A 17653-nucleotide genomic window follows, 5' to 3' on the forward strand; every position below is an offset into this window, starting at 1 on the left:
GCAGAAGGAAGACTGACCACTCAGCCCGCTTACGTGGGCGGTCAGTCCCCGCTGCAGGCGGTGCTGGGGACTAGGGTAGGAGCGACCTGCGGTGGAGGGTCAAAAAATCCCACCACCAGACGGGCAATTTACCTCCTCGGCTATTTGTCGCTGTTTATCCGGCCAAGGGAGGGCGTTAGGACAAAAGGAACCCCGCTCCCTTCCTGGGAGTCAGGCCCTGGGTAGGGTGCGGGAGCCCGCGCTGCTGCATTCCTGGCGCTGTAGCTACGGAGGCCACAAAATTTTGGAAACGGTTTCCGGGGCAATGATCTGCAATTGGAGCCAGAGATCCCAGCCGTCAAAGCTGGCTACAGGCAAGGCTCAGCAATCCTCTTGGAGCGCTCCAGGGTCTGCATCCCACCCGCGCAAACAGCCGCGCCGCTCCCCTGCGTGGCCACCGTCAGCCGCAAGCTGGAGGCGAGCGGGAGCCCCCAGTCCTGACAGCTGCCCACGCGCCGGGGCGGTGCACGAGAACGTCGCTTTAAAGGTTCGCGCCGCCGGCCTCGCCCCCCGCGCCCCGCGATTGGCCGCAGGTGGGGCGGCGTTGGCCTGATAGATACAGGGAGGGCGGGGCTGCGCACGCGAGTCCTGTGGCCTCACCGCGGTATTGGGGGCTGGGGAGCCCGCGAGTGGCCGCAGAGTGCGGGTGATTGAGCGTGCGGGGTAGGCGAGCGCGCCGCGCGCGCGCGCCAGCAGCCGAGGTCCCGTGGGAAATAGCGGAGCGCAGGACGCCGACCCGCACGCGCCGCCCGGCGGTCGGCGGCGTGCGCGACGGCGCGGGGGTGGTGTGCGCGCGTGAGCCTGTGTGTGCGTGTGTGCGTGTGCGCGTGTGTGCAGCTCGGGTGCGGAGCGCAAGCCGTCAGTCCCCGCTGTGAGTCCCCAGCCGTCTTCCACAGCCCTCCCCCGGTCCCCGCATCTTCCCTACGACCCTCCCACGCACCTACGGTCGCATACCAAGCCCAGGAAGCCGGTGTGGGGGGTGAGCGGAGTCGCACGAGACAAAAGGGGCGCGGGGGTCAACCCGCCATGGCCTCCCGGAGCCTGGGGGGCCTCAGCGGGAGCCGCGGCGGCGGAGGCAGCAGCAAGAAGAGCCTGAGCGCCCGCAATGCTGCGGTGGAGCGGAGGAACCTGATCACTGTGTGCAGGTACGGCGGGGCCCGCCGCTCGGGGTGAGGAGGGGGGCGCTGGCGTCGCGGGCTGCGGGCTCTGGACGAGCGCTGGAGCCCCTGGGGGTCCCGGAGATACGCGGCTGGAGCCCTGCGCTGCAGTCTCTGCCGCGTCGGGCGTGTCCGCGGGCCCGAGCGCCCGGAGAGGGGCCGGGGTCTGGACCCTGCTGAGGCCCCGCACTTTCGGGGCTGGAAGCGGCGGAGCGGAGGGCTTGGGGCGGGGCTGGGGGAGGATTTGTTTTGAACGTGCGGTCCAGAGTCAGAGTGAAAGAATAGGGCAGGGAGAAGAGCTCTTTCATTTAATGCACGTTTAGCTGTCAGCCAGCTTTCGGTCAAGCAGTCATTACTGTGATCGTTGACCGTGTTGCCTCAACATCAGAGTGCATTCTGGTTTTGTTTTGGCTTGTTTACATACATATTCAGTCATTTCGTGTCACAAATATCGCGTGCCTACTACGTGCCAGCTGTGTGTGTGTGTGTGTGTGTGTGTGTGTGTGTGTTTCCTTTCCACTTTAAATTGCGGTGCTAGTGCTGTTTCTGCAGTTGTTATCAAGAGTGGGACTGTGGGGGATACCTAGTCTTTCTTTCAATGATTTTATTCCAAGGTCTGCCTTTCCTTAAATGTTTATTAATTATAAACGTAGTATCCTTTACTCTAAAAAATATAGAAACGTAAATGGAATAGTTACTATCTATAAGCTTAGTATTCAGAAATCACTTATTTTTAACATGCTGATATATTTTCTTTGTCTTATTTCTGGGTATTAAGAAAATTGAAGTCCTAGGCATCCATTTCTTAGAAACTTCTTTGTTTTAAAATTGCTGTACTTTGTTCAGGCAAACCCCTCATCATCAGCCATGGATAATCCTCTTAAGAATCACAGAATATGAAACCTTTTCCTCCTTTGCAATTTATATCTGTATTTTTCTCTTTTCCTGTATAAAATGTGTTTACTCTCTGTAGCAGAATACAGGTATTTAATACGAGGACATACATTCAATAACTTTGACTTTTTCTGTTTATAGCTTGGACTATTACAAATGTTCACCTATGTAGGTGGGAAGACCTGCCTCACTGTTAATGCCACTTGGAGTTATAAATGGTAGAATTATATGAAATCTGTTTAATTTACAATTTGTGTTGTCTAGGATGCAACCTTTTGAGGAAGCTGCGCTGTGTTAAAAACTATTAATCTAAGCAAATCTCTTTTTTTAAGTTAGATAAATAGAATAAGAAAGTTTAATTTTCTTTATTTTACAGACATTAAATTTTGTTTTGTTTTTTAGACACAGACAACAGTGTAGTGGTACCAGAGGGTAAAGGGGTGGGAGGGTGGTAGTAGATGGTAAAGGGGGTCAAATATCTGGTGATGGAAGGAGAACCGATTGAATAGTAAGCACACAATGTGATGTATGGGTGATGTATTATAAAAGTGTACACTTGAAACCTGTGTGATTTTACTAATCACCCCAATTTAATTTAAAAAAACTATATTTTAAAAGAATATGGTCTCAAGCAGGCTCTAACATATACAGTGCTTTCTTGGGGTAATATATTTCATAAAAGCTTCATCGGAGTTAAAAATCACAGGCAGCAGCCTTATCTGCTTTTTGTTCAGTCTTTTTAAAAAAAATTCTTACTTCCTATTATAGCATCTGACATTCAGTAAATATTTATTGAATGAATAAATTCAGTGGTGGGTACCGTTCCTTTTGCTTCTTCATTTTTGTCATGACTGGTTTTAGGTCATTTAATGTTCATTTGCTCACTCGTCAGAGGCCGTTCAGGAGGAGAAAGGTACGTATGTGTACCTCAATCTTATTTAAATTACATTTTAAGCTACGAGCTATGGTGAATGTTTAAATTTTTAAAAATTATTACAGTAAAAGACACATTGCCATCAATCCCTCTCAAAATACTCCCCCTTGCTTCGAACACACTTAACCAATGCTCTTGCCACTGTCTGAAGCAGTTCTGGAAGTCCTCTTTCGTGAGTGTCTTTAGTTGTGCTGTCATGGCTGCCTCGATGTCCTGAGTGGATTCAAAACGTTTACCTTTCATGGTCATTTTGACTTTGGGGAAGAGCTGTGAAGTCGCACAGTGCCAGATCCAGTGAATAAGGTGGATGAGGACACACCGTAATGTTGGATTTTGTTTGTTTGTTTGTTTGTTTGTTTGTTTTGACATTCTCTGTTCCTTCTCTTCCTTTTTATTTTTTTATTATTAGTTTCAGGTGTACAAAACAATGCAATAGTTATTCTTTTCACCCCTCACAAAGTGACAACCCCCTCCTTCTATCCACTGTCCCCCCACCCCCGATATCATGCTTATCTATTACAATTCCATTGACTCCATTCCCACACTCTTCTCCACATCCCGTGACTATATGTATATATAATTATAGTTGACATACAATATTATTCAACATAAGCTTCAGAAATACAGTGCGGTGGTCAGGCCTCTACACCATCTATGAAGTGGTCTCCCTAACAAGACATGAGTCCATCTGGCCTAAAAAATATTTACAACATTATTGATTATAGTCCCCAAACTGTCTTTCCTATCTCTGAGGCAGTATTGTAGTTACCAATTTGTATTGTCTTGTCCCTTCCCCTTCTCTGTCATCCCCACTCCCCCTTCCATCTAGCAATTTCATTTGACAGAAATTGCTGTACCAGAAGCGATGTGTGACATGGAACGTTGTCATTATGGAGGATGAAGTAAAGACACTCACGAAAGAGCACTTCCAGAACTGCTTCAGAAAGTGGCAAGAACGATGGGATAATTGTGTTTGAAGTGAGGGGGAGTATTTTAAGGGGGATTAATGGCAACGTGTCTTTTTCTGTAATAAATTTTTTATTTTAGCATTCACCGTATCTTTTGATCACACCAATTAAGAAATTTATTCACATCAGTGATTTGTGTGGACAGCTGTCTGGGTTAGCTGTATTTTTGTTTGCGTAATTATTCTTTGCTACTGTGAAATGAATATAAGTGCTGACTTTAGTTACAGTTTACACATAAACTTAGTATTGTAGCTAAAATAAATTTCAATTTCTGGCTTAAATTTCAATTTGTGCATTTATTTATGTGGATAACATTATTAAGACTATTCTTTATGTCCAAATAGCTGATGGTGTTTATAAATTATCATCCATGTCTAGTAATGGGATCTATTTGATAGGCTTTGTCTAAAAGGCTTTTACTTTTAGGAAAAAAGTCTTTGTAAGCCATTTGACTCTTTAAGTAGTCCCACCTCAAATTCAGCAAAATGAACAAATCAATATTTATGCATTTCTGTTGCTTTTCTCTGCCTTTCAGCATTACCAAACCCTGGGTATCTCATCCGTGTGTCTTACTGAGTTTATTTTTTAATTTTTAAATATCAAATCAGAGGTAGTTTGGTATTTATATAGAGAAGTTGGTTTAGTGGAAATATAATTGGGTTCTAAGTTTACTTTGTCATTAAATAGTTGCGTGTCCTTTAAAAGCCATGCAACCTTCCCATTTTACAGTTTTCTTATCTGTAAAATAACCTTGGACTAGATTAATGCTAAACTTCAATAACAGCCCTAAAACTGTCAATAGTCTTGAGGCAAAATGTGTGTTCATATTTGGTTTTTAATTTTTCTAAATATGAACCAGGGTAATGGTAGACATATGTTTAGTGGTAGCTAGATGAGGCGTGTGCATTTTTCTCTGTAAACAAAAACATTTTGAACTATGCCTTTCATTTTGTGATTCTCCACTGATGTTCTGGAAAAATTGAACAGGATTACAAAACCAAACCAAAACAAAACAACCCCTCCACCCCCCAACTATCATTCTAGTGTATCTATTATATAGTAATGCTTTTCCTTTCTCCTTAAACAACTTAGGCATAATCTCAGTTTAGGTATAAAACCTTATTATATAACTACACAGTCTTTTAGGTTTAAAAACATCTTATACAAGAACAGTAATGCTATAGTTTGAACTTTGGAAGTGGGTTGTTTGGTTAGGTAGCATAGTCCAGAATTGGATTAGATTGAATTGAATTGAGTTGAATTTAGGTTCATCGTGATTGTGTATGTAATTATTTCATCTTGTTTTCCAGTTAATATTTATATATTATAGACTAAAAACACTTGGATGATACTTAGCTCAGCAAATAAGTACCATTTTATCTTAATTTTCACAGATTGTGGTAGAGAGAAAGTAGGTCATTTGAGGCCTCTAAATATTCCACACTCAACTCCAAAATATTCATAGACTGACTGTGGTTCTGTGCACCAACTAGTGTTTTCCATGAATATTCTCTACCTTTTAGAACTTTGAAAAATTAAATGTTAAAGTCCTTCAGGCTTTTTTTTTTTTTAAGATTTTATTGGAGAATTGGGGGAGGGGAACAGCGTTGGGGAATCGGGGAAGGGGAACAGACAAGTTGCTGTCCTTTTGTTCTTCAGTCTAGTTGTAGAGGACGTCGCTTCACTGGCCCATGTTGGTATTATCATTGTGCTCTTCCCGGGTGAGGCAGATCGGTCGCTGGCCTCTGGATGGCAGCTCACGGAGGCTCTTGGCAGCTCAGACTGGCTGCGGGCCGCTCACACTGGCTGCCGGCCAGTCATGGTAGTTACGGCAGCCCACTGCAGCTCCACTGCAGCCTGTGCTGTCGCCCGCGACTCATGGCAGCCCAACTCCCGGTCGAGCTGTTATTCAACATCTTAGCTGTAGAGGGCAGTGTCACTGGCCCTCATGTGGGATCCGAACCGGGACCCTGTTGCTCAGAGCTGGTGTCTCAGGCCAGCTCTTACCCAACGTGCCACTTGGCCGGCCCCAGGCTTTTTTTTTTAAACCTGCATTTTTTCATCCATAGAAAATCAGGTATTAGTCATTTTTAAGCTTCACAGGTTATTGAAAAACTTACATATTTCTTTGATTTTAGTTCTGTTGACAAAATCTAAATTCTCTTTCTATGGCTTAACATTGTTTTATGAGAAAAGTATTAAAATATACATGTATAAGTATATATGCATAAACAGATTTTAAAATAACATTTGTTAAACTCTTAAATTAATACTTTCAGAGAAACTCCCCACACAGTCATAATTTTCCTGTCTTGTGGCAAGAGCACTAATGAGTGATTTAAGGAGATAGTGTGATAAGCTAAGTAGAGAGATGATTTTCAAAATAAGTACTTTTAATAATATGTACATAGTTCTTTGTTTTATAGGTCAAAATATTATTTCATAACTTTGAATGTTATTTCAAATAACAATATCACTTCATTTTTCCAGTATAGCCAGGGAATGAGGTATTCATATTTTCCATGTAACTAATGTTTGAGTTAAGCTTAAAATTCCCCCAATCAACTATAGTGCTTTACTCAGCATTTATTATGGACTGTAGTTTTTGTATAACTGAAGCTTATAATTTAAGTGTTCATATTTAAACCACAATAAACAATAATATTTTAAGCATTTTGGATGAATTGCTTTTAAAAAAGGATCACACATTTCCCTACGTTCTATAAAAAGACTGCATAGCATCATATAATCTTTGTTGCTGACTTTAGTCTGGATCTGTTTCTATGAATATGCCCTGTGCAGTGGCTGCCCCTGGAAACTCTTGTGGTACATAGAGCTTTTTGCTACATGACGCCATAAGATTGTGTGTTTGGAGTTCTTAGTTTGTTTTTGCACTTGCAGTCTCTCCCTACCAAGTTAGCTGTTTGTTATTTCTTTACTGCGTGTTTTATTTATTTATGTATTTATTTATTTAGCTGAGCCATCCTGCTACCTGTTGGCAGCTCAGCGGCAACTCAGCTCGGGCTGGGCATCAAACCGCTGTTGCTCAAACCTCACATTCTTGCGCGAGCTCTTAACCAACTGAGCCACTCGGCCAACCCTGTTTGTTATTTCTTACAACTCTGCCTATCTCTAGCAGCTTTTTTCTTTGTGCTTCCCATCCTGACTTGCTCATTGTAATTGGTTGTGAACTAAGAAAGCAGATAAGTAAATTTGTCATGTGTTAAAAATATAAAAGGCACCCAGAGGCCGGAGCTAAGTGTGTGAGCTTTAGCACCCTGAACTTTAGCACTCTGACTGTTCATAGCTTGGCTACATTGATTTACATTTTTGCTTTTTTAGTTATGCTCTGTATAGTAGAACTTTGAGTTGGGACTTTGATTAACATTATGTTGTTTTGGAGCAGGTTCAGTATTTCTGAGGCTTCTTAGAATTCTAGTAGTAGGTGTTCGCAATGGAGTTAGGATGATCATCTTTTCAGCTACTGGTCCTAGTAGGTGTCTCAGCATTCACAGAAGGTCATTATCTCTTCCCCTAGCTAGACTGGGTTCATACTCAACTGACAACAGAGAATAGCTGTCCCCCACACATTTACTAAAGGGTACACACATCTTAACTTTACTGATGATGGATAAATGTTAGAAGCCCAGCTGAGAAATAAGATATTCAAGGAGGAATATGTGAATCTTACCGACTCTTGCATTCAGTCTTAAAGGCTTATAAAATGTGTGTCTGGGTCAGTCCAAGTCATCAGAGAGCAGCAGCTGGGTATGTAGACTATGTGGCTTACACCTATTCCCAGTTGCTTTTGCCCAGTTGTGCATTGGGAAGATTCCGTCAGCCTACATTGAGGGTCATTAGAAGAAGCCATCTCAGAGGGTCTTCTCGAAGTTGCTGTTAAGAACATTGCTTATTATGTGAAAAAGCGTCTTTGTGAGGATTTCTATGAGAAATAGCTGTCTTATTTTAATGCCAAGAATTTTATCTCTAGGCAAATGATTTATTTATAGCTACTGGACCCAAATGAATGTATAACTGACTATTTCTCTTTTTCTCATACACCTGTTAGAAACCTTAGTGTTAAATCTGTGACCAACATCTAAAACATACATAGATCATCATAGTAATGTATTTAGCCTTATTTCTAGCTACACGTTGCTCCTATTTTTCATACAGCTTTTTATTGACTTATACATATAGAAAAGTGCACATAGTGTAAGTATACAGCTTAGTGAGTTTTTTTGTAAAGAGGACACAACATTGTAACTCGCACCAATACAAGAAAAAGAGCATTACCCAAAGAAAGAAAATCACTATCTCAAAAAGATCATCTGCACCTCCACTTTCATTGCAGCGTTATTGACAATAGCCAAGACATAAACAACCTAAGTGTCCATTGGTGGATGAAGAGATAAAATGTGGTATGTATACACGATGGAATATTACTCAGCCATAAAATAAAGGAAATACTGCCATTTGCCACAACATGGATGGACCTTGAGAACATTATGCTAAGTGAAATGAGTCAGACAGAGAAAGACAGATGCTGTTTGATGTCACTTATATATGGAATCTAAAAAAAACCCCCCAGAAAACCGGACTCATCGAAAAAGAGCATATTGGTAGTTGCCAGAGGAGGGGGTGGGGGGTGTGCAATTGGTGAAAGGGTGAAGGTGGTTAACAGGTACAAACTTCCAGTTTTCAGATAAATAAGTCCTTAGGATGTAATAATAATAATAAAAGAACATTACCCAAATCCCCAGAACCTTCTTCCTTGCTTTCTTCCAGTTACTACCACTATTGAGGGTAACCACTCTTCTAGCTTTCAACACCATGGTTTAGTTTTGCTTCTTTTTGAATTTTATGGAATAATACAGTATGTAACTTTTTCTGTTTAGCTTATTTTGCTTAACATTGTAAGATTCATCTTTTTTGTTGCACGTAGCTGTCGTTTGCTTTCACTGCTGTGTATTATTCCATTGCATGAATATACCATAATTTATTCATTCTACCTGGTGGATATTTGAGTTGTTTTCACTTTTTGACTATTATTGATTGAATATTCATTAATATGTATTTTGGTGACTATATGTATGTATTTCTGTAAGGAGTGGACTTGCTGGGTCATATGGCATGCATATGTTCAGCTTCTGTAGATACAATAATTTTCCAAACGAGTTGTCAGATTTGCATACTGGTGAGCAATAAATAAGAGTTCCAGTTGTTCTATATCCTGTGAATACTGTATTTTCAAATGCTTTTTCTGTCTCTTAAGATGAACATATAATTTCCCTTTTTTTCTGTTTATGTAGTGAATTATATTGATTGAGTCTTGAGTGCTAAACTACTGTAGAATAAAAAACACTCGGTTTTGCTCTCTTACCATCTTTTTTACATATTTTTCCATTCAATAAGTTAATATTCAATTTGGGATTTTTGCATATACCAGAAGAGATTGGTCTGTGATTGTTCTTTCTTACAGTGTCCTTGTCTAGTTTTGTCATTGAGATTATCTGACTTTATAAAACAAGTTGGGAAATGTTCTTTTATTCTGTTCTGTAGAAGAGTTTGTGTAAGATTAATATTATTTCTTTCTTATACTTTTGGAAGAATTCACCAGGGAAGACATCTAAACTGCAAATTGTCTTTGTGAGAAGTTTTTTAGTAACAGATTTATTTAATAGATACTGAACAATTCAGACTTCCCGTTTCTTCTTGTGTAGGTTTCAGCAAGTTCTTCAAAGATTGTACCCGTTTCATTTATATGGATGAAAAAAGTGAAGTGGAATAAGAAAGAGATACAGATTTCCAGCTATAAAATAAGTCACAGAGATGTGATGTACAGCACAGGGAATATAGTCAATAATATCATAATAACTTTGTATGGTGACAGTTGGTTACTAGATTTAGTTGTCACATCATAAGGCATGTAAATGTTGAATCACTGTGTTGTACACCTGAAACTTATATAATGTTGTATGTCAACTATACTATAATAAGACATTAAACTTAAGGCTTTTCTTAGTATTAGTATCATTTAAAAAAATCTATAGTCATTTTCCTTTTTTTTCTCCCAATATTGATTATCCGTTTTTCCCCGGTTTTCTTGCTAGGTAGGAGTTTATGAGTTTTATTAATTTATTCAAAGAAACAACCTTTGGCTTATTAATTTTTTTCTGTTGTACATTTGATTCTTAATTCATTGATTTTTCTTCTTGTCTTTATTATTTCATTCCTGCCACCTTCCTTTAGTTTTAAGTTCCTGTTCTAATTTCTCTAGATGGGAATTTAGATAAATGTTTTCCAGCCTTTTTTCTTTTCTAATATACGAGTATGCACTTTAAGGTTACAGATTCCCTTGTTTGACACCACTTTGGGATAGCAAACAAGATGTTAAGTGTTATGTCTTCATTATTAGTTTTTAAAGTTTTCTAATTTCTGTTAGGATTTCTTCTTTAGCTCATGGGTTATTTCAAAAGGTATTGTTTAATTTTCAAACAGTTGAGGATTTTCTGTTTGTAGTTATTGATTTCTAATTTAATTCCGCTGTGCAGAGGACATATTCTGAAAGATTTTAAACATTTGAAATTTTGTTTATGCTTGCTTTATGATGCAGCATATGGTTTTTTGATAAATATTTCATGTGCATTTGAAAAGAATATACTGTCACTATTGATTGCATGTTCTATATGTCCCAGTTAGATCTAGTATGTTAATTGTGTTGTTCATGTCTTCTATATGTATCCTTACTAGTTTTTTGTATGCTTAGCCCATCTGGTATTGAGAGAGATGTGTTAATGTCTATCTCTATGATTGTAGATTTGTCTGTTCTTTTAGTTATATATATATATATATTTTTTGTTGTTTGTTTGTTTGTTTTGTTTGTTTTGCTGTAAATATTGTTGCTCTATTACTAGGTGTGTGCAGATTTAGAATTGTGAACTCTTCCTAGTGGCTTGATTCCTTTGCCATCATGAAATGTCCTCTAATACTGTTATTGCTTTAAAGTCTGGTTTTTTCCTGTTAGATTTTTTAAAAAATTTAAATATATTTTTTAAAGTCTGCTTTTTTTCTGTTCGATAAAAAATTTTTTTTATTAAATATATTGAGGTGAGATTGATTAGTAAAATTGTGTAGGTTTCAAGTGTACAATTCTTTAATACATCATCCGTATATTGCATTGTGCATTCACCACCCAGAGTCAGTTCTCCTCTCATCATCATGTATATATGACCCCTTTTCCCTCTTCTACCATCCTCCTTTCCCCCTTACCCTCTAGTAATCACTGAACTGTGTCTGTGTCTATGAGTTTTTGTTGTTTGTCTTGTTTGTTTGTTGCTTTCAGTTTTATATCCTTCATATGAGTGAAGTCATATGGTTCTTGAATTTTTCTATCTGACTTATTTCACTTAGCATGATAATCTGAAGAGCCATCCATGTTGTTGGCAAATTGCAGTATTTCATTTGTTCTTATGGCTGAGTAGTATTCCATTGTATATATGTACAGATAAGGAATCTGACTTCGGGATAGAAGATTAGTCTTTTTTTGTTTGCTATTAATATAGTAGTTAAAACTGCTTTCTTTTAGTTGGTATTTGTATGATGTATTTTTTTCCTTTTTAAATTGGGGAACAGTGTGTTTTTCCAGGACCCATCAGCTCCAAGTCAAGTAGTTGTTTCAGTCTAGTTGTGGAGGGCACAGCTCCGTTGCCCATGTGGGGATTGAACCAGCAACCTTGGTGTTATGAGCACTGCGCTCTCACCATCTGAGCTAACCAGCCACTCCTTTTTTTCCAGTTTTAACTTTCATCCTTTCTGGGTCCTTAAATTTAAAGTGTCTCTTATAGGCAGGATACAGTTGAATTTTGCATTTTATCTAGTTTTTATGTATTTAGCCAATTTGTGTTTAATATCATTATATTTGTGTTTATTGCTACCATTTTACTATATTATATTCACTGTTTTTTCTTTTTTTGCTTCCTTATATGTATATCAATAAAATATTTATTAGTCCATTTATTCCACTATTCCAGTTTTTCTCTCTATGAATTTGTTAGTATTCATATATTCTTTTTATTTTATATGTATGTGTGTGTGTGTGTGTGTATTTTTTTTCTTAATTTTTTTGTTTCTATCCTTTTGGCAGTTACCCTTGATTTATTACAGTCTAATGCAAATTTAACTTTTACTGCTTCACCAGAATAAATGTTAGAACCATTTACTCCCCCTCATCCTAAGACATGCTTTTAAAATCTACATGTATTTTATTGGATTGTCGGAAAAATCATGACGTATTTTTTTCTGTTTTTCGTTGCAAAAATGCTTCATGACTTTTCTGACAACCCAGTAAATTCCGCGAGGTTATTTTATTACTGTATTTTATACTCTGTATTCAGACAGTACACATTTTTATTTACCCACATATCTACCCTCTCCACTGCTCTTCCATCAGTTTTGGAAAAATGTTATCTACTGTCTTCTTACAATCCAATTACAGGTATGTTAAACTTTATCAGACTCTACTTGACTTGTATTCTTTTCCGTATTTTCATTCTTTTTGTCTTTCTATGTTTCATTTTGTATATTTTCTATTGACTTCTCTTCCTGCTCATTAATCTTGTCTTCTGTTGTGTCTCATCTACTGTTTAACCATCAAATGGGTTAATTTCAGGTATTTCTAGAATTTCTATTTGATTCTTTTTTAATAGACTCTAATCCTCTTATTGAAACACCTATCTTTTTATCTCTATCACCTTTTTCTCTGTTCTCTTTAATATAATCATAGTTACTTTTAAAGTTCTCGTCATTGATTTAGACTATTTGGGTCATCTTTATACCTGTTTTTAGTGTCTGTTTCCCTTCTCCCTCTCTGTCTCTCATCATGCAGTCTTATCTTTTGGCATGTCTAGATTATTTTTTATTGAATGCCAGATAATATCTATTAAATTTTTCTTTAGTACTTTTGTTGGTCTTTCAGTACTGTTATACTTACCCTTTTGTCGACCATTGTGTGTCAAAAGTGTTTATCAGAACATAACGTGTAGCAGAAAGAGACCACAGTATGGAGGAAATGGATGGAATTTACCACCCAATTGGAGAAAACATGCCCAAAAGCACCTTAGTACCCATGGTCCATAGTATAGGGTAGTGCTCACTTTCCTTTACTAATGTTAATCTTCTAAAAGATAGAGTGGTGGCTGATTACTCATCTAGCCAGGGATTGTGCTGGATCTAGGCTGGATTTCAACTCCGGTAAGTCTTGGTTAGTTTTTCATTTGCCCCTGGCATTCCAGAATTTTCAGCCTAGGTTTGGCATCTTTTCCAGCACCCTTCCTCTGGTAGTCCTGAATTATCATTTTGTCTTCTGAAACTACCAAATGCTTTACTCTGATTAGGATTTTAGTCTCCTGATGAAGAGAAAGGCATACTGTGTTTGAGGCCTTCCCATATCTTCTTCAAAAGCTTTCTTGATTTTCCTGTCCCCCACTAGCAGCCTGTTGTGGGAGCCAGACCCTGCCAGCACTCAGAATCGGCAGACATGCGTGAGTAAAAGCAGCTGTAGCAGTCACCTCATTTTTTTGAGCTTCCCCTTTCTCTAGGCCAGCGGTTCTCAACCTGTGGGTCGCGACCCCTTTGGGGGCCGAACGACCCTTTCACAGGGGTCGCCTAAAACCATTGGAAAACAAAAAGATAATTATATTACGATTCATAACAGTAGCAAAATTACAGTTATGGAGTAGCAACGAAAATAATTTTATGGTTGGGAGTCACCACAACATGAGGAACTGTATTAAGGGGTCGCGGCATTAGGAAGGTTGAGAACCGCTGCTCTGGAGTCTTAGCCTCCCTAATCCTTAGTATTTGTGCAGCTTTCTTCAACCTGCACACATACGATTTCTGTAATTACCCTTTGCCCCGCCCCAAGTTTTCCAGTTGCACTCTGTGAGAACATTGGTCTCCCAGTGTTCCATCCTACTTGGAAGTGGAAGCCTGTTCCCACATGTTTCATCTTCCAACCCAGTTTTAATTTATGATTGTATTTTATATGCCCCATAAGTAGTTTCAAGTCTTTTCTGGAATAGGTTATGTAAATAAATATAGCACGCATTATTCTGTAATCTGTCTTTTTTGTCTTCTACTAAAATGCGAATTTCTCAAGTACAGGAATCAGTTAATTCAATATCTAGTTTATTCCTAGAATCTAGTATGTAGTAGGCATGTTTAACAAATGCAATAATTCTTTCTAGTAAAGAATAATAGCAGTGGACATTCCCAAAATAAGGTTGAAGGTTGAATTAAAAGAACCATCCTCACATATTTTTAAAAAGTCACCCTAATGACTAACCTCTAATAATAGAGTTTTAAACATCTAATAGCTTCAGCAGTAGAATTTGCTTCTTTTGAATGGAGTTATTCTAATTGAAATTAGTGGAGAAATGNCTACATAGTTGTTAACACATCAGTTTTTATCAATCATGATAATGTAGTTCAGTCATCAAAGAAATCAAAATAAATCCAAAGGTAAAGTTGAAACAAGGGCTAACATGAAAAAGTGGAGGAATAAATATCATATTCATGGATTAGAATTATAGTCAGTCTTATCACCAAGGCCAATTCATTTGTTTAAAGCAGGGTTCGGTAATCTTTCCTGTATGAGGGTCAATTTCCACGTTAATGAAAAGATTATAAAGTTGCATTTATCTTTAGTTTTGTTTTTGAAAATTACATACTTTTGATTCAGAAAATATTGTATCTCCAGTATAATTAAACATTCTTTTTTTACATATGTATCCCTGAGTAGACTCTTCTTTTGACTGAAATTTCAGAAACTAGCTAACACCTAGTATCACTATATGTAATATAATTATAATGGTGCATTTAAATGAATTTTGTTTTTGAACAAAACATTTTATTTGGTTTATTTGGTCTTGTCTCAACTGTTTTTCTAAGCTTTTTAATGGTAAAATACTGTTTGACTTTCTCTTAACATTTATTTTAAATATATAAGTAAATTTTATATTTATAATATATTTAAATAAAATAAATACACATTTAATATTATATGTTTTAAAACAAAAGTTTTATTTCAATTGCAAATGAGAACCTTTTCTACAGACAAGCACTGCTTGGGCCACTTTGAAATAATGTAAGCTTTGTTGTTGTGTGTGTGTGTGTGTGTGTGTGTGTGTGTACACTTTGGGCAGCAACTATACTAAGGATTTAAATATATGTATGAAAACTATTCACCCCAGTTATACTACATGTTTACTGCCCCATTATTTTTCCTATTTATGAGGCTGTCTGAAAACTCATAATCAGCCAGGAAAACCAACTGACCAATTCTGTTCCACCTGTCAGATCTTGTCTATAGCCAAGGAGTAGATAGATCAGCATGAAGCTACAGGGAACAGAGATGTGGTAGGTCTAGGCAGGTTCCCTTTGGGTCTCATCTTTTCCCTCTCTAAAATGAGAGAGGTGTTGAAATTTGACTGCAGATAATTTAGAATCTAGTGGATTGTCATTTGGTTTGGGTGCTTCTGGTTGCTTATAGCTGACCTAGAAAGAGATATTAAATTATTATTAAAGCAGTTAATGCCTACAAATAAGTAAAAATGTTTNGGCCCCAAATCTTCTGTTATATATTCCAGATGTAGCCTCAAAATTAATATTAAAAATATAATTTAAAAGTTTTAATTAAAAAACTACAAAACATCCATGTCTAACATCTGAAGAAAATATATTTATTTAATGTGTGTAATGGATGGAGAATATGCTTTTTGGAGGAAAAATATCAAATTGAGAGTTTATGACTTAAAATGAAATTCTAATTTGAGCAATTTTTACTTAAATCAGATTTATTTTATAGTTAAGGCTAACATGCCAGAATTCAAACCCAGATATATCTGGTTTCAAAACCTATGCTTTTCCTCTTACGCTATGCCGCCTTCAGTGTCCATGACAAGTCAGCTGGATCTAGTTTGTGTTTGTGTGCATGCAAATTGTGCGTGTGTGTGTGTTTATGTGTTGGTATTTGAGCCACAGAACCAGAAACAGAGAACCTTCATTTTCTTAGCATTTTTGCTGTTGATAAACCATGATCACTGTACATTATGCTACTTTAAAAAACCAATTTACATGCAGACACTGCAAATTCCTGCCTCTCTTTTTCTATGCATACATGCTAAGTGTAATGATGATGCATGAGAAGAAAGGGAATATGTGCTAACATAGGCTTTGTATAAGCTAATATTATGTTAAATACTTTATATATTCCATCTCATTTAACCTTCATAATAACTAGGTAATTGATGACTGAGTAAACTGAGTTTCAGAGAGGTTGTGTCGTGACAAGGAATGGATAATAGCAGAGCCAGGTGTGAATTCAGGGCCTTCTGATATCAAAGCCACTGTTCTTCCTATTACTGTACTGCTGCATTGAATATCTAGTTTACTGGATAGTTTACCTATGTTAAAATATGTTACTTGAGTGTTTTCATATTCATTGGATAAAGACCAGTTGGATTCCAAAAGATATGTGGTCCAAGTGTATTGTTAAAGTATTCTTTATTATATTTTTATATATTAAAATAATTTTAATTGAGAGTTTTTTTCATATGAGATCAGTTGAGTTCATCTATTTTAAGATGGGAAGTTTCCTTGGTTTGATAGCTTTCTAATTTTAGATACATTAAAAAAAATTGTCCTTTTTTTCTTTTTTAAAATAGTGCTTCCAGTGTTAATTTTCATGTTTTGGGCAAGCTCCTGTCATCAATCTGCTAACATAGCAATATAAGATATAATAATTCAGTATCTCATCTTTAAGGTACCTAGATTAACAATTCTCTTTTAAAAGAAATTTTGACATAACAGGTGAGGAAAATATTTTAAAACATATTTCTCCTTTTAATTTTTACATTGAGTAAAATTTTTAAAAGTAGCGATCTCTATGATAAGAGAGAGACTTTTTTGAGTTTCAAGGTACAAATTCCAGAGAAGACGGTTGGGACTTTTTTTTCTGTTCCATTACTTCTTTATTTACAGAAACAGGCATCTGGTTGAATTTGGCCCGTGGACAAAAGCATACAGACTGCTGCTAAAAAGTTACATGAAAAATATTTTTTCTCATAACATAGATTAAAAGTATTTTAAAAAATAAAGGGGAAAATACACGTTGATTGGGAATTCTTTCATAAAATTTCCTAAAAGAATGTAAATTGCTGATTTTAAAAGATTTTTTTGGGTTTCTGGTATAAACTATACAAAAAGATACAAGCTTTCCAATGAACAGCTGTCTGCATACTGTGTTCATTATCATCAATAGTCACTGTTTTACCTTACATTTGGGGTGGATTGTATCTTAACTATTGGCAGCCATCTCCTTGTTGATTATTGACAATGGATATTATTGTGAGATAGTTACCCCATATCTTTGCTAAAAACTACTAACAATAATAATATTTTTAAAATCCTTTAAATCTGGTGTGAAATATTAGAAAGAATTCTATCTCAGAATTTGAATACTTACGTTCTATTTAAAAATATCACTCTTCTAGTGTGGGAATGGAGTCAATGGAATTGTAATAGATAAGTATGATACCGGGTGGGAGGGCAGTAGATGGGGGAGGGGGTTCTTTCTGTGCAAAGAGTGGAAAGGATAACTA

General features: G+C 37.4%; 1 protein-coding gene across 1 annotated transcript in view; it reads left to right on the top strand.

Moving 5' to 3' along the window:
- Window positions 1-417: 417 nt before the first annotated feature.
- LOC109371292 (RUN domain-containing protein 3B-like) overlaps window positions 418-17653 on the top strand; it is a gene marked incomplete at its 3' end in the record, with an annotated part of 64258 nt that continues 47022 nt past the window's right edge. Inside the window, exon 1 of the mRNA XM_019623711.1 lies at window positions 418-1189. Within this exon, the coding sequence (XP_019479256.1) occupies window positions 1066-1189 (124 nt within the window). The remainder of the gene's footprint in view (window positions 1190-17653) is intronic.

This window comes from Hipposideros armiger, unplaced genomic scaffold (genome assembly GCF_001890085.2).
Source record: "Hipposideros armiger isolate ML-2016 unplaced genomic scaffold, ASM189008v1 scaffold_560, whole genome shotgun sequence".
Taxonomy (NCBI): domain Eukaryota; kingdom Metazoa; phylum Chordata; class Mammalia; order Chiroptera; family Hipposideridae; genus Hipposideros; species Hipposideros armiger.